General features: G+C 45.5%; 1 protein-coding gene across 2 annotated transcripts in view; it reads right to left on the bottom strand.

The window, feature by feature from the left end:
- Positions 1 to 21539, bottom strand: part of NTRK3 (neurotrophic receptor tyrosine kinase 3) — a 211114-nt gene that overhangs the window by 30111 nt on the left and 159464 nt on the right. For both annotated transcript variants that reach the window (XM_082060583.1, XM_082060584.1), the window contains exons 13-15: positions 12645 to 12775; positions 8496 to 8668; positions 2647 to 2890 (exon numbers count right to left, since the gene is read on the bottom strand). In XM_082060583.1, the coding sequence (XP_081916709.1) occupies positions 2647 to 2890; positions 8496 to 8668; positions 12645 to 12775 (548 nt within the window). The remainder of the gene's footprint in view (positions 1 to 2646; positions 2891 to 8495; positions 8669 to 12644; positions 12776 to 21539) is intronic.

Raw genomic sequence — 21539 nt, 5'->3', positions numbered from 1 at the left:
CCTTAAAGAGCCAGTTTTCATGCAAGGCATGTTAGAAACTGAAATTACGAGGAAGACATGACACAAATGCACAACTGTTGTAAAGCTAATTTGTTTTTCTTACCTATGTTTGCAGAAGAAAGTGAATGCTGCTGCTTACCAGAGTTAAAGTCAAGTCTAATACAGTCAGTTCACAGGAGCCCCATGTGGCTTCATTAGCGTCACAAGCAGGTTTCTGTTCAAAGGGTTGTCTACTCCTGTTCACAGGGAACTTAGAAGTGCAGGCTGCCACACAGAAACCATATAGATTTCTCAGTCCAGAGACAGGTAGGCTTGTATCAGTTCCGGCAGAGAATGAATGCAGTGGTGCTGTGCAATGGCAGAGGGAGAGGAGAGGACAGGTACAAGATAGTGGTGGATGAGGGAGGACAGAGACTGTCACATAACCGTGAGCACACCACGAAGGTGAATAATGAGATCAGCTCCATGTGCTCTCCTAGTAAATATGTCCCCCAAGGTAGTGATTAGAGGAGGAGACAGAGAAATAAATGTATCTGGGTTCTCATATGCTGGGAGGAGTGTGGTTGGGCTGTAGTTGGAGAAGGGATGAAGGACACTTGGGCACTGGACTTCTGCTCTTTGTTGGGGGGAATATATGGCCTGGATGGGCTTCCCAGCTGAATCTGAATCCCAGCTGTGACTGAATCCTGCTTTGGCCTTGGGCAAGTCACATAAACCTTCTGTTCCTCATGCCACCAATGTAATTATAGGGCCCTTATTTGGACTGTAAGAGAGAAAAGGTCTCCATGCATGCAGAGCATGGACTGACTGATCAAAGGTTTTAAAAGTACCAAAAGTCAGTGAAAGCAGAAAAAGGAAAATCAACTGAACACAAAAGGCTGTGCCGGTCTGAAGTCCAGTTCTTGCTCTTGTAAACAAGTGATAAGTAGTTATTGCTTTGGTCATGCACGGCAATTTGTGTTAGCAGAGAAAAGTCAGCTAAAAGTTCTTACGACACTACATGAGACAGCACGGAGCAATCCTTGGCAAAGCATTTTGCACAGACACAATGAGGACACCACCACAGAGAAGACAAAAATTCCCCAAACAGTGAACTGGCCTATGGAGATCATTTCAGCTCTCACTTTTTGGGGTCCCTCCCAGCCTTCACACGCTAATAGCAGCAAATTCTCCCATTGCACAAAGTTCTCAGCACTGCAGGAACACAAGCTCGGCTGGTGTGACACTGATGGAGGTGGGGGTAGGTCTAAGACAGCTGAAGGAAAGGAGGTAGGAAAGAACGTGAGAAATCACATGGGTTGCTTCTCGACATCCCCTGGGCTCTTCTCTTTCCTACTCACTCTTTCCTGAAGTTTCAGCAGTGATGGGACCGTAGCCAACCTCTCTTCCCTCATCACTGCCCAGTAACTGCACTGAGACCCTTTCCCAACATCGGTTTTTGTGCTGCACAGTGAAATTGGTTCTCTCACTGGTAATTAAACTTAGTGATAAGCCAATATCCTGGGCTGGAAGACATGATATGGCTCAGCAGAAATCTGATCACATTTTTCCTCCTTCCCAACACAGTAACTCCACTTGACAACTGCCTATCACATAAAGAAAATCTTCCCAATCAGATCAAGACTGTAAGTCAACTCTTTTTTTGGGTTACTGCTTGAAATCATCCTCAAAGGCAAACATCCATGTTGTAACCAGAAATAAACCAGCCTTGGTTCAAGCATCAAGCTAGAAACCACTGCTCATCAGCCTGAAAAGCGCTTCCCTGCTGGTGGGTGGCCCAGTGACAAATGCCTGCTCCAGTCTGCTTCCAACACTTTGCACACCACAGCTTGTCCTGGAGCTGAGGAAGGGTGAGGACCACGCTGTCCCCCCAGGGAGGCCACCATCCCGGGCAGATCGGGCAGTGCGGACAGGTACAAAGGGAGTGTGCAAGACAACGGGACAGTGCGAACACAAACCACAGAGGAAATGCCTGGAAAGGAATTCCTGACTCGTTGAGTCTGTCCCCAGAGATGAGCACAGGATTAGCCTCTGCACTAAACCCAGGCATTTTTATCTAGCTGCTTCCTGAACTTCTTTAATGACAGGCCCTCAGCAACCTACCTCTGGCTAATTATTCCATTGCCTAAATGATGACCTTGCTGCAAAAAAGTCTTCTAAGGTCAAACCTAAATCGCCTATTATTTCCTCTTCCATATTTTATGCACTTATCAGTCAGTCTTTCAGCTGCCTTTTCTCTAACTCCCTGTATTAAGTTTCTTTAATCTAACAACAGAGGTCACAGCCTGTAGTCTTTGTCATGTCTTTGGATTACCTTTATCAACATCTTCAAAAAAAAGGGAGAAAAAATAGGAAAGAAGTAAGAATAGGATGACTCCAGAGCCATCCCAAAGCATGTGACTGTGGATTGGGGTATCACAGATTGCTCTGTGTGTAGGCATCTCCATGGATGTCTGAACTACAAGCATACCCAGGACTGAAAAAGAATGAGGACATTGGTTCAGGAATGCCTGATTGACTTCTGTGCACATTTCAAACAGGGAATAATCAAGCAATTGAGCCCAAGAGCTCCAAAACCTGATTTACTGTAACATTTCCTAGTCTCCCTTTGCTCTGACCATCCGACTGCTGCTGGAGCTGCCTTACCCTGTAGTAATCAGTGCTGTAGACATCTCTTGACATCCCAAAGTCTCCAATCTTCACCAGCAGGTTGGCTCCGACCAAGCAGTTCCTGGTGGCCAGGTCTCTATGGACAAAGTGCTGGGAGGCAAGGTACACCATTCCAGAGGCGATCTGGCTAGCGATGTGGAGCATCTGGGATAGCCCTAGCTCCCCTTTGGCTTGTCGAGGCTGCCCATCCACGAGGATCATAGCATCTGGGCCATGTGCCCTATAGGGAGGAAGAAGCAAAAAGCATAGAGTTGGGTCTCAAAAGTGACCAGGAGAGGAGATTAGGGATCCCACACGGTCTCTGTTCCTGCTGGGGTGGGGACTAACCCTCACTGTGAGGATGTACACACAGCTGCAGTGGAAAGAAAAAAGGAAAAGCTTAAGAGAACAGGAGGTTGAGGGAACATTTGGTGGGTGACATACATCCTTTTCCTATCCTTACTCCACTGCAAGAAAATTCTTATGGCCATAGAAGGAGACAGACTACCAGGACAGAGGAACCATTGGTTTGATGCAACATGGACATTCTTCTCTGCCAAGACATATGCAAAACAGATGAGCCTTCAGATATTTACATGTTTGCTCCAGTTGATTCTTACACCTTGGCAACCTTCCCAGAGGTAGAGATATCACCCCCTTTTCTTCCACAGCCATCATATACTTGCTACCTAGTCTCCTTATTAATCCCAAAAAACCTCTATGTTCTCCAAACACAGTATCACCAAACAACCTCTCCCTGATCAACACAAACACAGCCAGAGATCACAGGAGAGGTTTCAGAAGACCATCAGCAACTTCAACCCTGGAAAATACCTTTTATAGCTTAAGCTATTCTAGAGGTAACACAAGCAGAGGTGCAAACATTAGACCTGGATATTGGCAGATGCAGAGAACATCCTAGGCCGCAAAAGGAAACATTTTGCTGAACCAAGTGCATTGTAAATGCAGGACTGAAGGTCAGTCTTGTTCCTGTCCTGTCCTCTTTTTAGTCCCCTCCCTCTCTGTGTACCAAGCCTGTCTTTGCTTTGCTCCCTCTGTGATGTCTCTTCCCCTGGCAGAGCTCACCCTGTGGTTGCCTGTGTGAAGGTTGAATAACAAAAGCTCTCATATTTAGGGAAAAGCATGAGATTTTGCTGTGACCTTCCTCCTTGTGACTAAAATACAGTACAGCATTTCCTCCAAGGCTTTCATACTGTTCTCTTTGAAATGATTCTTGGCGTTTCACCCCTGTCATCAGCAGTAACCCCACAGAGAGCCAGAAAATTGAAATTGCACATACAGAGCTTTCCCTCCTTCTTGACACGGGACTGAACAACCCACAACAAGATCCAAACTGTTTTCCTCCTTTGTCTCTGTTCCCTGATTGCCTGGGGGTGCACCAAGGGATTAGCATCCAGGCTTTTGGGGATCAAATGATAGTTTTTCAAATGCCCTTGTTTTCAACTACCTCCTCCTGCCCTACCACTGTGACCATGGCTCTGAAGGTCGCCTCCTGGTAGAAAGGACAGATGGACAGGAGAGGAACTCTGGAAATAAGTGCTGAGGACCCAGGAGTGCTTTTTGGGAGCCACGAGTGGGTGATGCTGCGGTGAAAGTGGGATGAGTTGGCAGGGCTGGGGGAATTTTGGGAGCTCATTGGCATGGTGGGGGCAGCAGAACACTGGAAGAACTGTTGAGGGCAAGGAGGAACTGCAGAAGAGTGTACGCAGAAATGACTGCTTGATGTCTTATTTAAACAGACCACAGATGGGTTTACCCCGGGAAATTACCGGGTGGTGACAACAGATGTCAACAGCAGGTGAAACAGGTTAGCTAAAAACAGCAAAGCAGGACAAACAATAGCTTCTAAAACTGTGCTGGACAGTTTGTACCCGTCATGCCTTGCAGTTACACCATATTTAGCTGCACCTGATGCCTGTTGTCATGAAAGGCAAACACTCCTATGTGAGAAATGAAGGATATATTACTATGTCATCACTGCCACCTTCTTAAAAATACAATAATGGCCTCCAAAGAAGCTTCTGTAAAAGAACAGGTGATGTTTAAAAAATGGTCAGCCAACACCTTTATTTGAGTGGCTCTTTGTACATCCTACTATATAGGACACTTCTCGGTATGTCCTATATAATACATACACCTCCCTCCATCCCACATGGTTATAGTCCAGAAGAAAGAAGTATCAACACATTTATGAGATTAACAGGAGGGATACTAGTACATTAAGCTGTGTCAAGGAATGGGGTCTGGCCATCTCTTCTTGGAGAAACAGGTTTAATTCAGCTTTACAGAAAGGCCATAGGGCCTGTTAAAGAACTGTTGGGGTTTTTTTCTATAATGGAGTGATGGAGGCTTTTGCCAACATGAGGAAGAAAATCATCCCCCTGGCTTCCTCTGCCGAAATGCCTCTTTCTGTCCCAAGACAGACTGACTGTGGGGCTGCTCTACTGGAAGAGTTGACACAAAAAATCAGAACCATGCAATTTTTTTAACAAAATCTATTGCCTTTCTGAGTTAACAGCAAATGGCAAGAACTCACTACAGACTGCAAAGAGGGTCTGTAATGGCAACATACAAACATCACTACTTCAAATTTGCTGCTACCACAGACAGAAGACAAAAGCTAGAAATCCAATGAGCGAAGGAAAGGGAAGAAGCGATGGAGATATTCGGTGAGCAGAGAGGGAAGGTGGTTCCTGCAGACCCCCGAGCAGTGGGTCCATGTGGTGGGGAGCACCCAGCATTACCACCCACACAACCTGCAGTGGTCTTACATGCAGGGGCCCTGGAAGGTGTGTAGAACCATCCCCATACATGACACCAGCTGGTAGGCATGGATCCTCATACTTTCCCCATTGCCACACCAGCTAATTATACAGACCAGTAAAATTTTCTTTTTTTTTTTTTTTTTTTTTTTCCTGGGAAGCCCACAAAGGTCTAACAACACTTCAGGGAATTTATCGACTGTGCTTTTCTCTAGGAAACTGGGTCTAAAGTGAGACTCTTCTATTTTACTGCTTTTCCAATTTCTGCAGTTAAACTGGGAAAAGTCTATTTGAGTGTCCCTTGCAGACTCCAGTGCCTGGGAACAACCATCTCCTGCTGTGCACTGGGTGACTTGTGCCACAATAAAAACTGGTACTTGCTAAGGGATGCCAGGTACTCCTGCACCACTGACCCTCTCTGATCCCCTTGCAGCCCTTGCCCCCTAGAGTTTCCCACCAGTAGACAGCTGAGCTGGCACAAAAACCCCAAGTTTCTCTTTCCATATGCTCCCTTAGGCATTCTGAGTTCCTGTTTGCTGGGTATAAGCTCCTTTGTCCCAAAATCCATCTTTGGGGCACCAAGGGATTTCACTGCCTGTAACACACCAGCATGCAGAGAAGGGAGCTCATAGCTGCTTACTCCATAGCTGCATGAGAAGGAAAAGCTGGCAGCTAAATGCAGCTGGAAGACGCAAGGCTGCAATCCCAGGGACTACACATCTGGAAAATTTATTTTCCTTCATAAAGGCCAAAGATAATATAACAATAAGCTTCTCCGGTGACACCAGTACAGACCCTGGCCTCATGTTTCTCAGACATGTCCCAGAGCAGGGCTGGGACACAGGGGAGGAGGGGTGCATGGCTTCAGCATGGTATCAGCCTTAGGACCATGCTGTTGTGTGAAGCAATTACACAAGACATTGGCAGCGGGCATGAGACATCCCTCTGAGACAGCAGGAGAGCCTGGTTTGGACAATACTGTTTGGGAGGTCAATTAGAGCAGAGAGGGAGACTGTTCCTCAGCCATGGTGTCAACCTGCTCTAAGGAGAATAAGGTTGGTTGTTCTGCCAGGAAAAAAAAAATGGGTCAATTTGCTGCTCCTCCTTGTGAAATATGTCAAAAATGTGGTCTCTCATGCTCTTTTTTAGACTGTCTTCCTCCAGTCACAAGGCTGAGGCACTGTCCTTAACACTGCATCTTCAATCTGCACAAAAACACAGTTTCAGCCCAATGCAGGGTTTCATACCTGAAGGAAGATCTCAATCTGTTTCTGCTGGGAGGTTACTGGGCCCCTGCAAGACAGGGTACCACAAGAGAGAGGGTCCCAGGGTAACCAAGGCTGCTCGTCCTTGAACATGGGTCTGAGGAACCATTCAAACCCAGTGTAGCATCAGCCTTCACTTGTCCTACCTTGTCAAGTATGTCAGAGCCCAAGATAGGGACTGAGCTATAAAATCCTATTCCATCTACCCACAATTGTGCCAAAATTAGGAAGCAGAAACGTTTGGGGTCCTTCCCCCTTCTGGTGTAGGTGATTGCCTAGAAATGAAAACCTCAGGGAAGGACTTGTGTTTACTGGTCAAAAACTGACTGTGATGGTGGAAAATAATCATGCAGTGTATCCTGACCCCACACCTATACCCGCTGTGCTCAAGCTTCTTGTTCCTGCTGCAATCATGTTCACACTTAGCAGTCAAAACAGGAAAATATCAAGGGTCCAATTTTCTAAATAATGCGAAGTAAAACTACTAATTATTTCAAGAGGTAAGTACCACTCCACTTGCACACAGGTTTCAAAGCATAATTTCTGTATCGTGGGAGAACAGCACCACAAACATCCTCCCACAGTTGCCCCCTGCTCCTCACTGCTGGCGGATGCAAGGCACACAAATGATCTGCCTCACACTGATGAAATGGTTGAATGATCACTGGGAAGGGGTGGCTCCAGCAATTAGCGTCTCTCTAGAGGCATGGAAGGCAATTACGGCACTTTGACAGGCCTTGCCTAGCTTCTTGAGTATCGTGATGCCCCAGGTTAGGATATTTTGTACCTCAGTCAGCATGTCTGTCTGATGAGGCTTAGGTAACGAGGACCAGGGATGGACTCCACAGGCACTGCCTGAGGCCCCTCCGACATTTCTCAGCTCTTTTCTGATAATAGGCATGAGAACTAGAGATAAGGAAATACCCGGGTTACCAATCATATCAAAGAGTCCAGCAAGTTTCTCAAAGGAATATTTTGGTTCTGGTCCTATTGAAGCAGGATCTGGGTGACATGGGGACTGATAGCTAGTGCCTTTCCTGCTTCAGCAGGGCATGGCTTTGCTGGGTGGATGGGACTTGGAGCTGCTGACAGCAGGTTCACGTCTTTCTACCCTCACAGTGCATAGAGAAGTTGTAGCCACACTTCCTGCAGCTTCAAACTTGCTGCATTAACCTAACTTTAGCACTAAACCATATCCCTAAGAAACTCAGCTATGTATCTTTTAAACACCCCCAGGGATGGTGACTCAACAACTTCCCTGGGTAGCCTGCTCCAGTGATTGACAACCCTTTTTCCTAATGTCCAATCTAAACCTCCCCTTGTGCAATTTGAGGCCATTACTTCTCATCCTATCACTTGCTACTTGGGAGAAGAGACCAACACCCTCCATGCCAGAACATCCATTCAGGTAGTTGTAGAGAGAGAAAAGGTCTCCCCTCAGCCTCCTTTTCTCCAGGCTAAACCCCACAGGTCCCTCAGCCGCTCCTCATCAGACTTGTACTCCAGCCCCTCACCAGCTTTTTTTCCCTTCTCTGAACTCTCTCCAACACCTCAATGTCCTTCTTGTCGTTAGGGGCTCAAAAATGAACACTGTATTCAAGGTGTGGCTAATAAACTACCAAATCTGGCGAGGACCATCATCACCTACAAGCTGTTCTTAGAACAACTAGTTCTTGTTACCCAGCCCACCAGCATCCACATGGCAGTGGTGTCACTGGTGCACCTCAGATCTATAACCAGCCACACCAAGGCTGTGGAGCAGCTGGACAGCATCTCCCGTACCCCCTTTTGCACCTACCTCAAGAATTTGTTCAGGTCCCCGTGCTTCATGTACTCGAAGACCATGATGAGCGGGTCACCATCACCACACACCCCGTAAAACTTGACAATGTGCTCATGCTGCAGGTTGGTGAGGAGCTCTGCCTCCCTCTGGAAATCCTTGCGGGCTGCCAAGGTGGGGTCTTTCAGTGCCTGAAAGAAGGGGCACAGATACACACAGGGTGGGCTCAGGTGGGGACAAAGCCAGAACAAATGGGTCACAGCATCACAGAGGAGCTGACGACGAAGGGAGGGGAGAAGAACGGCTGCCACGGGTCCAGTTGTACTGGCAGGGTGGTGGTAGGTGCTGGTGGCACCATTTCAGCATTTTGTTTGTGTAGTTACTGGCCCAGCGGGTTCCCCAACTCATTTCCCAGGCAGCAGCAAACATGCTTCAGAGGGTAATAGCTTCCAATTATTCCCAGCTTGGGCAGGATTTGTACTGGTGACCTAGGGGTGAATGGCTTCATATCTCATTATTATTAAATTCCTGAGCCAGCCAGTCCTTGCTATCTGTCTTTTATTTTGAAATAGCTGACTACACTGCCTTTATTCAGAAGATGGATTTGCCTGGCTGTGCAGTTATTGTGTGGATTTTTCAAACTGCCTCTGAAGAAGGACACTGTCAAGTCTTTTCTCATAATTTTTAAAATCATGTTTTTATTCCCTGCTGTTTATAACACTCCCCTGGCAGACTGATGCTGAAATCGGTACCCTTTATGAGAATATCTCATCTTCCGCATTTGAGCACACCACTTTGCTTGCAGGCTTCAGGCTGTGGGTACCAGCCTGATATTGCAGCATGTTTGCTATGAAGATGTTGTTGTGGTTGCAGCTGGTGATCGAGGTGGGTTCCCCAGGGTTGGAGGCCACTCGTTTGTGCATTATTTTGCAGTTGCGTCAGAAAGCTAGTTTGAAAGCAGCATGTTGTCACCTCAGGGTATCAAGGGAGGGCTCTTCCATGAGCACTGAGTAAAAAGTTGAAGTCCAGAACATCTGACAAGTTGGGATGGCCATGAGAATCAGCACGGTCTTTGCAAACATTGAAGGAAATGAAGAGGCAATTCTGGTTTTGAGTTGCTGGGTCTCAGCTATGTTCTCCCATCCTCCATATGCCAGGTCTCTTTAATACCAGCTCTGGCTTTAAACGTGTGGCCTAATGGGAGTTGAAAAGGATCCAAGGAAACTTGCTACAATCACATTTCATGCCTCTCTGGCTGGTCCATGGTGCTGCTTTGTGCAACACTACAGAGTGTAGTGAGTCCTCCTGAGTAGCTGCTGTTCCCCTGAGAGCAGATCTGCTGCAAGGTTTCTACCCAAGCCTTAGGACACTGCCTCATCTCCTTCTTCTTCTCACAAACTGCTAGTCATATGGCATAATTTTATTTTAATTCTGTGTCCTCTGGGGTAGCTTGACTAGAGATATTTAGACGGATGTTAGTTACACTGTGCAGATGGCAAAGCACCCATCCTTATCTCAAACACCCAATTACTTTTACACATTTAATATCTTCATAATGTTGATGCTACTCTATTTTTCCTCAGGAAAACAGTTGCCTCCCCCATCCCTCTTTTCTCCTCCTTTTTTCTGTGGTTGCATGTGATATCTCAAGCTGCAGTGAGTTTTAAGTTTCCTCTCCTTTGCACACAATCATTTCTACAAAGTGTTAGGACTGTAAGTTTGTAAATATCACACACAAAAACCGAACAAACAAATAAAAAAACCTCCACATTAATAAGGTTGCACAGCAAAGCATTTAGAAATGAGGGAAACAAGAGCTGGAAGTGGTAGAACAGGGAAAGAAGACCAGAACCGGAGGAAGAGAAGGGATCTCTCACCAAAACCATTGAAATGCCTCTCCTGGGAAGGTTTGGGGTGGATTGTGTTTGTGCCTTCATCACACAGTTCCTATGTGACATCCAGCAAGTCACTCAGCATCTGCAGGTTGCAGCCATTGTCACAAATTGTCAGTTGATCCAATATTACCTGGGATATCCCCTCTCAGGTGGCATCAGGGCCAGCTCTGTGCAAGTGCCGTGTCTGTACTGCAGCAGTGGGAGTCCATGTGGATCTGGTACCTGCTGTCCATGGGGCTGGAAAGGCAAGTCGGTAACTCCATCCTCCACCTAAGTGGATCCTTGTAGCTCTGTTTCTCTGCTTATCCATCTGCCCTCTGCAAAATGGGGATGACACAACCCTAGCACCTCGCTGGGTGGCTGAGAACAAGTATACTCACATCTAGGGAGCTCTCAGAGACAGGAGCGATCATCACGACGAAGAAGTCCAAAGGGAAATGAAAAATATGTGTTCAGAGGACATGTCCTGAATACCAGCCCCTCCAGCATTTCTAGTACTTGACTTTGTAACCTCAACACTCTTCACTGAATATAGTTTTTGTGCATTTCTTGGGGTGTTTTTAGAAGCAAGCTGAAGAAAACAGGAAGCTTGTCCATACCATCACATCAAAGCTCAGTGTGTTTGCGGGGCTGCAACCTTTAGATCTGCTGAAAATCTCAGTCCATTTAACCAAGTAAGAGAGCCACTTTCTTTGGCCTTGGGAGGGGGTCCCTGAGAGCAGAGGCAGACTCTGGGCTGTGGACTCAGCTGTCTTGACCAGCGTATCCTGCCCTGGGAGGCAGCTCTCAGCCTCTGTCGGGAGCGTGAGATCTTCAGAAAATGCAGTCAAATCTTAACGTAATATGTAAAGCCATTTTCTTTCTTTTCTTTTCTTTCTTTTCTTTTCTTTTCTTTTCTTTTCTTTTCTTTTCTTTTCTTTTCTTTTCTTTTCTTTTCTTTTCTTTTCTTTTCTTTTCTTTTCTTTTCTTTTCTTTTCTTTCTTTTCTTTTCTTTCTTTTCTTTTCTTTTTTTCCTTTTTTTTTTTTTTTTCCTAAGACTTATAATGTGGCCCAAATTAGAGGGATTTTTTCCCTACCTCCCCCTCCCTGAACTGGCAAGAAGCCAGATTTCAAGGCCCTGTTCCAAAGCTGGATCTGTATGATCTTGCAGGATGAAAGGCACTCTGGAGATGTAAGCTCATAGTAGCAATTAACAGAAACAAGTTCAGATGCTGTTTCTGCCTACATGCAAATGAAAATCAGTAGAGACTTGAGAGACAGGATCACATAAGGGATGGCTGACACTGACAGGCAGGTACCAGCCATATAATCAGGCAATTAATCATATGAGTAACTGTGCTACCTCATCTTTAACCAGTCTCAGAGGTGAAAGGTACAATCTTGCAGTTCACAGCCAGAGCATAAAGGGACAAACAAGCTTAAAAAAGGCTTGAACTGCCAATGATTATAACAACTCTCAAGTAACTGGATGCCTCCAGCATCCTGGAGAGAATGCTGGAACCTTTTTCCCTGTAGAGCATTCATTCAAATGTACATCTTCTTCCAAGGAGTTAGGAGGCATCAATTAACTTCCAGGGATTAGCCCGTGTGTGTCTGCCAAGCGGTGCCACTCGAGAGCAGAGCACGTTCCTGTGCTGAGTGGTCTCCTCTGCCCAGAGCCACACTGGTGGGGCACAGCTCACGTGAGGACCCTCACAAGGATGCAAACAACACAGCACAAATCAAGCTGAACTGGTGTTTGCTCAAAATCACCAAAAACAGGAGCAATCTGTGGCTAAGCAAGAGGAGCTGAATGGAGCCAAGCTGTGTTGTTCTGCCCATCTTGCAGCAAATTGATCCTAGCAAATTGGTTTGTCGTGCTTAGCTTTTAAGTGCTCACTTTTGCCGAGGCTTTTTTTTTTTTTTTTTGGTCCCTTTTCAGCTTCTGCATGTTGCACAAAAAGATAAAATCCAGAAAGAGAAGGGCCCCGGTCCCTCGTGGAGGGAAGGTGGACACCACACTGCAGCTGCGTGGGAGCTTCCAGCTTTCCGACCAGTTTCTCCTCCCCATCTGTCTCCTGGCTGCATCAGCAGGAAGGAAAACTTTGGCATGGGTGAGAATAGACGACCTTGAAGCAAAACACTGTAACTTTGTGTGACTAAGTGGATTTACCACAATCTCCGGTATCAGATAAATGTCCGTCCCTGGCCCCCAGCCCTCCCCTGCTTCCCTTTCCCACGCAGGCTCATCCGGCCCCTGCCCTAATCTCTGCCATTCGCCCTTGGGATTTACCTTCACTGCCACCAGCATTTTGTCATTGGTGGGGCTGAGGTTGTAACACTCGGCCAAGAACACCTTCCCAAAGGCACCTTCTCCCAGCTCCCTCTTCAAAACGATGTCTCTCCTCTTAATATGCTGGACATCTGTTGGAGGGAAGGGAGGGAGAGGGTTGAGGGAAGAATGAATCAGGGTTAATTCAGGGAATGGAAAACAACTAATTCAATTTTCTAGCAAGCTGCAAAGGATCTGAAATTGCTTTGCAAAAGTATCTACAGAGATCTTTTTACCCACCCACGGAACGTAGCCATCTCTGGGATGGAGCTAGTCTCACACAAAACATCTGCGAGGAAAGCACTTGAAGTTTAGCACAGTTTTCTCTACAAGCTCATAGCAAGCTTGTCCTCAGGGAGAGGAACCTTTGGGGCAAAATCTGCTACAAAGTCCTGAATCTCTTTGGAATGTTCCTGGAAATAATTCATCTCCTGCGAGGCGTAGCAAAGGTCACACACTTCGAATGCCAGGCCAGGTGAGATTAGAAGGTCCTGTTGAGTTTTGCAGTTCAGTCAGGATCAGTTTAAACCCAAACTAGGGCAGATTTTTGAGGCTGAGCCTTGGCAAGGCAAAGTGTACCTAAGGGGAAGGGGACCACTGACCCCCATGCACTTCAGGGCAGCAGCAGGAGCTGAGTTGAAGTGCGAAGTGCTGCCCTACGGCAAGACTCTGACCCTGCAGCCATCTCCTGTGTGACAGTTCCCTCAGAAACAAGGTCATCCCAGGATAAAGTCACTGGCACAACAGACAAACTCAGCCCATTAGTTTCAATGATCCTTTCCACTGACATTTAGAATGGTGCGGACTGACAGAGAATAGCAACCGAGGTTTCAGGTAGAATCAAAAGAGCAATAGCTATTAATTTAACAAAGTTACAGAGGACTATGAAGATGGGTCTGCTCAGCTAACAGGGCCATTCATAAGGGCTAGATCTGCTGAGGGACTAGGCATCTAGACAGGTAAGTGACTGGTGGGATCTCCACAACTGCTGGGTCATGATTAAATGTCACTCGTTGCTGGAAGAGCTTGGGGGTCTCCACGCTGTCTTTTGAGGATGACACTAGGACAACAAGTACTTTCTGCCAAAACTCTAAGCACCTTTCTGGCATCACAGTGCCCATACAGCTCCTCTGGCAATACAAAGAGGATCATTGTCTGGAGGCACAGAACCGAGAACTTCATCTCCCTAAACTGCCATTCACTAGAGCTTACTGCCTCCCTTGAGAACTGCGGTAGTGCAGACCACCTCAAGCTTCAGCCTGATGGTCATGGCAGGGCTGTGAGAGCCACACAGTCTTCTCCAGTGCTTGGTGAGCAAAAGCTGGTGCATTAGAGGTCTTCTCAAGCAGAGGCATTAAATGGAACAGTGCCCTCTTTCCACTCCTACCCCGGGGTGTTCATAACTTGGCCCTGCACCTGTTTGCTCACAGCCTCAACTGCTTTTCAGTCTTTTCCATGTTCCATGGGAGCTGTACAGGCATGTGCCCCTCAGCTCAGGTTTTCTGTGGGGCACTGCAGATATAGAAGGTGGAGGTGATCAACACCGGGTTTCAAACTAGCTGCAGGGAAGCATCACAATCTGCCACCAGCTCCTACCACTCAGGTGCCTGAGTAGGCACCTGACTCGACCCAAGGGAGCATATGCCCCACAGCAACATAGGTACCATTTAATGCATCAAAAAGCCAATGGATTGGATGACTAACATCCAAAAAGCTTTCATACAATTAAACTTTTTAATTAGGAGCTCACAAGCAGGTTTAAGGAGCTGCCATCTCTGGCCCTTCTCCTTGTTTGGGAAAATGGATGCTGCAAGATTGCATAAGCAATGGGCCTTGTAATGAATGATGCCTCTATAGAGAATTCCCATTGACCTTTCCATTAATTGTTCAATAGACTGAAAACTGTTAGTTACCAATATTAATAATATTAGTAACATTAAGGTACAGGATGGTAGGCACATCCAAAATGACTTTGGTTTTAAATCTGCAGTGACAGTCAGGGAGAACAAATCACGTGTGGACTTTGCCTTCTCCACCTGGTTTAGTTGAGTGTTTAAGGAGTACCTTGAGAAATCTGAAATACTATGTGTTGAAATGTTAAGTGATACACTTGGGTGAGGAAAGTCCTAATCTAAGAAAAGCTCAAATGGCAACAATTTACTTAATAGAGTAGAGGAAAAGGGGTTTTTACTTCTTTCTCTTGGCAAGCTTTTCTGCAGCACTCATCACTACCGTACCTAGGATTTGCTGTACTGACAAACTGTGTATTTGCATTCTTGGTCTCCTGAATAGCAGCAGTCAAGAAAGCTGCAGGGAAATGATCTTGTATTAAGAAGAGCCCAAGGACACTTTAAAAAACTCAGAATCCCAACAGAAATGTAGCAATTGCAATACGATTGCCCCATTTTGTGTGAGTTAAAAAGGAAACCGTCTCAGAATAACTAGTGATGCTATTTGGCATTATTTACACTTCTGATGAGTAAGCGGTAGCATCATGAGAACTGAAGCAAACCTCTCTTTCTGAACTCCCCAGGGTCTTGTCCAAAATTTGCAGCTCCCAATTTTTCCTCCCAACAACGTCTTAATAAATGATCAGCCGTTTCTGAGAGCCGACATCCAGACTGTGTAATTACATCTACATTATCAAAATAATATCCCATCTGTCTTCAAGACCAGATTTCGCAGAAAGTTGTTTGGGTCACCTGAGAAGCTTAATGGAAAATTTATATGAAGAATTTAAGGACATATTGTAGCAGATGGAGTTGAATTGAGAGAGGAGCAGTCCTTTAGAGGTAGCAAACTCAAGTATCACTGCTGGATTGAAAGTAAACTTGGATGGTTATAAAAAAAAAGAAAAGCTCGTGAATTTAAGCAGTTTGACAGCAACTGGACAATCTTAATGAAAAGTCAGAAAAGCACTTGTACTTTTGCTGATCACAATTTTTTCTCAACCTCGAGTGGCCATAAATTTTGCTTCATGTTTCAGGCACAAATGGAATAATAAGCGAGTTATAATAAATTGCTTTTTCACATGCTATAGGCTTAAAATACTGTAAGTTTACAGCAAATTCTTCCATTCACAGTGAGATCAGCACCATGATTAATTCTACATTACTATTAAATATGGGCTTTAAACATAAAGCAATGACAAACAGCCTTGGCACTGTGTGGATGCTGTGTTATTGTGCTAACCTTGCATCTCTCTGCTCGTCTGTCGTGGCTGTAACTCATAAGCAAGGCCGAGTGGCCACGAAAGATGCTGTGCTGCAAGGGCACCTGGGAGGTTCATCTGCATAAATCTGCTTACCTCCTCCTGGAGAAAGCTGAGCCCTGCCTGATAAACAGCTGGTGTTTATTTGTTTTAGGCAGGCGGTCGTGTGCTAATCTGTCTCGGCTGTGTTGCCGACAAGGTGTGCACAAACAGTCTTCCCGTAAGTACCACTTCCTTTTTTTTTCTCTCTCCCCTGTACCATTAACTTATAAAAACAAGCCAACAAGACAATTCAAAAGAAGAATCTATGCAGCAGCCACAGCAAGACCCAACAGGAAAATAACCAGACTCGACAGCATGACAGGAACTCATTCAAGGCTGTGCTGTATCTGCAGGAAGGATGTGAGTGCACAACACTGAAGTAATTCCAGCTTTAAATGAAACATCTTGCTGTCCTTGTTTGGGGATTTCTATGTTGCTGCATGACACGGAAGGAGAGTCAGGCATATCCCCCACCTTCCTTCTTGTCCATCAAGATTTAACACATGGAGAATGTGTTTCAAGGCTTTGCCTTAACTGTTTTTCTGAATAGCACATGAACCAAATCAGAAAACACCTGCAGCTGGTTGGAGTTGCCCCAAGACTTCAGTTCAATGATGGTAGCATGTGGGTGAGCAAGAGCATTAGCAAGAGGGTAAGTCTGGGACACTGCACTCACCTTTACAAATTGCCTCCAGAGCAGAAACCTTTCCTTTTCTCTGGAAGAGCCAAAGCAGAAGGGTTGCGGCTTTGGATCTGTGATGGAATCTTACCTAACCTCCTCTGAACCTTCTGCAGGAAGGCTGACTTGATCTGTGCTTAAAGTGCACTCAGTTAGAAAAGTGGTTGTCTAAAACCAGCAACTTCTTCCTCCTCATATTTGCTCCCATGTGTCCCTTAGTCATGTCTGCTCCTCTTCTCGACACAAACATACTCTAGTTTGCTAACCCTGCAAACCCAGCACAGCCATGGGAAATAGGGGAAGAAGAAGAGGGAACAAGATTAATTCTGCTTTTCTCATATATCAATCTACCACGTCCTGATGGGTCACTTTTGCACTGGCCCCTGGGATAAAGCCTGGAAAAGACAGAGCTTTTTCACGTAAATCACTGATTCAATGACTCTTCACCGATCTTTTATGCTCATATTGCAGAATCTCTCTTGCTTGTGACAAGGTCAAAGCAAAAAGACCCTGACAACCTCCAAATCCCGGGTAGAGCACACAGAGCTACTAAAAGACTGTGTGTGATGAGAACACCCTTTTTCTAATAACCACCACATTTCAATCACATGAGTAGAAATTGCAAAGTTGCATGAGTACATTTCATGAATCTAATTTTCCAGTTATTGTCTCATTCCCAAATCAGTCCTGGGGGTCCGATGAGGAAGAGATGGGTTCAATGCCACTGCAAATTCTGCATTTCACATTCCCATCACAAGCAGCATCCTTAAAACCACAGTTTGATAATACTCTTGAAACCTGGATGCACATGATAGTGTTTGGACACAGACGGCTACAGCGGGAGGTAAATGGATAAATCAAACTCCAAACAGAGTAAACCACAAGCAGTGCCAGTATTGTAGTTACAGCAAAATGCAAAACTACTTATTAAGCTGGATCATTTACGCCAGGTCTGAAATTAATTCCTTACATCTCCTTCTTTCAGACTCCTGAACAGCAGTCTGTCTGGCTGCTGTATTTCTAGTGAGTTTCCTGTCCTTGGACTCTTAATTCATGAACAACGTGTAGCTCAATGAAGAAACAGAGCAAACCTAGGGAAATTTCTCCTTTTACTCTTGCTACACTCTTAATCAGCAGCTTTCTTCTCTAGCCAATATTCATTTTCCATCATTTTCTTCTTCTTCTCCACACGTGGCCCTCTTTTCAATAGAGGTAGGTCCTTCTCTGCACCTCTCCATCACCAGTTCTTCCTTCCCTTACCTTTGGCATTTTGTGGCACTTCTCCTCTATTTATTGACCCTCTTGCTTTTCAATCCCTATTTTAAAATTGACTTCTTTTAGATTTGAGTCTGAACCTGTCTTCTTTGTGGTAATGGCCTTGATTTTTATAAGCTTCTAAAGACTCATTTGCCTCAACAGCACTTTATAAGTGATAACAACAATGACACTTTTCAGTAGCAGCTGAGTCATTTGCTGCAACTAATTTATGCCAAAGAATTGTTTCTTTTTTCTTTATGCATAAGTTGTCCACAAAAAGGTAGCAAAGTTCTCAGTCAACATGATTCATTCACTTCTTTCTTGACTCTGCTAAAATAATTCTTATGAATAAACTGTGCATAGCTTCACTGCTCTATGACAATTAAAACAAAATAAGCAAAGCTTACAGTTTACACTGGAAATCGTGTCATTAAGACATGTAACTACCAAACAGAGTGCCTTTCATGTCAGGTAGTCAATAGCAACTTGGATGTCAACCAAACGTGTAGATGAGTTACCCAATGTACCTGATCAGAGCAAAGTGTGCAGATTGGGTAGGATCACATCAAAAAGCCTGGCCACTGGAGGGCTGATAAGCCATTCTCTCACAGATTTGTCTCATAGTGAGAGAAGATAAGGCATAGGCTAGCTGCACAGAGTCTTGAGTCTCCCTCCTGGCCCGGTGCAAATCCATCAAAGTCAATGAAGGATATTGATTTCAATGGCAGTCTGCTGTGAAGCACATGTAAACAAAGGGAGAATCAGTCCCACATCATTTAAAAAAAATGAAGACAAAACCAGGCAGTTTCTTATCTCCATATGGACTCCGAGTAGGTACCCTCCACTTCTGGTGTCTTCTCTCCCAGCTCTGACATGAGCCACCTCTGGAAAAAGGCCTCGATACACACTTCAGCAGCTCGGCACTGTGCCCAGACGCTGGTTCCTTGCCAAGTTCCTCCATCAAGGCACCCTTCAAGGACTCAGCTTCAAAAGATTCATGATTATAAGCACCAAGCAGTTCTGACAGTCCTTTCAAAGAGACGCCGAATCATGGTGGTTTATGTAAAGCATATCTGAATCTCTGGGAACTTGGCAGAGGAGGCACAGTCCTTGGCTGAGCCACCTGCGCTCCAAAACATGGGTGCACCAAGATCCTTTCCACCCCCTTCTTTTTGCAGGCCCTGTGGACAAGACCACGTCACTCAGACATTTTTCTTCATTTTTTGGGGCAGTATTTCAATCTTACTAATTCTGCATGACATCTCTAATAGCCATTTGTGTTTGTCCACATGGAAAAAATAGAGAGAGACTTTTACATCTTCCATCCATCTCTCTTTTGGTCTTGACAGAAACAACCAGAAATGCAAAGGATGCTCTCCCTTTTACTGTGTTACCCCTCTTTACACCCCTTCTCGGGCTTTTTGATCTTCAGCAAACCAATATAAGTTATTTAGTTTCACAGCCTCTCTTCAGACTGTTATTTATCTCTTGTACCTTACCAAGATGCTGGCAACTTGCTTCCAGGCAGCCCCTGCTGCCTGACTATATATTACGTTATCAAACAGTTGTGATCATACTCCTTCATAAAGACCTTAAAAGAAAACTACTTTATGTTTCTGCAGTTCGTTGCATTTTCTTACCATTCCCTTCATTCCTTGGGAGCAGCCACAAGACACGAGTGCAGGTTCTGGATGAGAAGGAGTCGTTACTGCCCAGCTGACCCAGCAGATCTGGGGCTAACGTACTACATGCTGCTAAATGGTCCTTACTAACAAACAGTGAGCCTCGATTCATTTACCTGGACAATCTGGGCTAGAAAAAATTATCCAGGAATATCAATCTGCACTGGGAGCTGAAATTCAGTTTAATCAAGCTCATGAAAAGAGGACAACAGAAGAGCAAACTCTACCAGTCAGATCTCTGCTGCTTTGAAACTATCTTACATCCAGCATTTCCAAGCATACCTCCAGCAATTAGGACATCAGTTGCAATAGCAAGTGGAGAGGAAGCTCACACCCAAAGGGCTGCCTTTCACTCACAAGCTAACGCCAGCCAGCCATGATTCAAGGGAGAGCCACATTTCTGCAACACAGCCCTCAAGCTCCACAGAGTGATTTGATTAGCGACGCGGAGCGACTGGATTAGCACCTGCTGAGCTGCCGTACCTGGAGCTGCTGCATCTCTGCTGCAGCACCAGCTCCGGTGTCAGCCACATAGCAATAGCATTGCACGTGTACAACACGCTTGGAGCTAAAGGTGAGTGTAAAATGAGTGTATGTGTGTGTGTGTGTAAAGGTGCTGACAGAAAGGCAAAGCGCACTCGCCCCTTAAACCAACAACTCAGCGGATGCAAGCCCAGAACCTGCCAGACTCCCTCACCACGTCATGCTGAAAACCATTTGGAAGCAGATGACATCACCTGGTGTGACATACTTGCAAAGTCTAAGCCCAAACCAAAGCAAACGCTCATTTTCTTCATGAAAAAAATCTGAAAAATAATAGTGTTAGAATGTGCTTGGCATCACCCCGTAAACACTTTTTAAGCATAAACTTCCATCACAGCTTAAACCTCCTATAAAAACATCGTTTCAAGCTTTCCTCATCCATCTCAGTCCCATAAATCTGAGTACAAACCACTTAGTAATTATTTTATAAAGAAAGCAATACAAAGAGACATAGATGTCTACTGGGTGCTGAGCAGTCTCAGCTGGGATGCACAACACTGCAGAGTCCTGTGGAAGCACAACTATCCTGGGGAGATCCCAAAGCAGAAGCGCTACAGCAAGAGCATCACCCCCAACACATGTTTGCCAATGACCAGAGCAACAAGGAAACAAAGCCTCCAGCATTTCTGGGCCTTGCACAGCAGCAGGCTCTTGCATTTAAGACAGCATCCTCTTTCTGCAGGTTTATGACTTAATGAAATTACTCAAGCAAGAGTTCATTGTACCAACAGGACCTTTCCTTGAACCAAGAAAGTAAATCCCTGTTGTTGTCAATGCTGTTGTCAATGGTTAAAATGTCCTTTAGTATGGAGACCTGGAAGACTTCCCAAATGTCCCCCTTGCTGCTATCACCCTTACAAAGCGTGGGTGCAAGTTCACCCTGTGCCCACCTATACCTCTCTACACACCAGCTCCTCCTTAGCTGGCTCCCAGGGGAAGAGAAAACACTGCTGATGGAACCAAAACCTTTTAAACACTCCAGACAAAAGACTTAAATATCAAGCAATGATTCCCATCATCTCCCACACCCTCTCAAATAATTTCTGTCTGACACGAGGCTGCAGAGCGAAACTGCCTCTCTAGCTTCAGTAGTATGTCTCCTTAAGCATCCAGCAACAACTTCACACCCCGAGAGAACACTTGGGCTCTGCCTTTCATACATGAGGGTTAACTACACAGCTGGGCTGTTCTGAGGAGGAAGACTAAGCCCAGCAGGAGACAGAGAAAGGACAGACCAGAGTGGGCTGTAGACATCTTTGCATTGGGTGAAATGCCCAAGAGCCCCACGGCAACGTATCATAAAAGCAACCTTACACAAAGCATCCTCCTCACCGACACACTGGTACACTTCAGCAGTTCTCAGAAACAGGGACTGGGATTCTTGGCAAGGTGGGAGGAAAAGGGAAAGAGAGGGAAAGGGAGTCTTTCTGGTGAACGTGTTT

This window comes from Streptopelia decaocto (genome assembly GCF_964273445.1).
Source record: "Streptopelia decaocto genome assembly, chromosome: 9".
NCBI classification, from domain to species: Eukaryota; Metazoa; Chordata; class Aves; order Columbiformes; family Columbidae; genus Streptopelia; species Streptopelia decaocto.
Note: the sequence above shows the minus strand (reverse complement) of the source record. Positions and strands in the feature narration are given on the sequence as shown.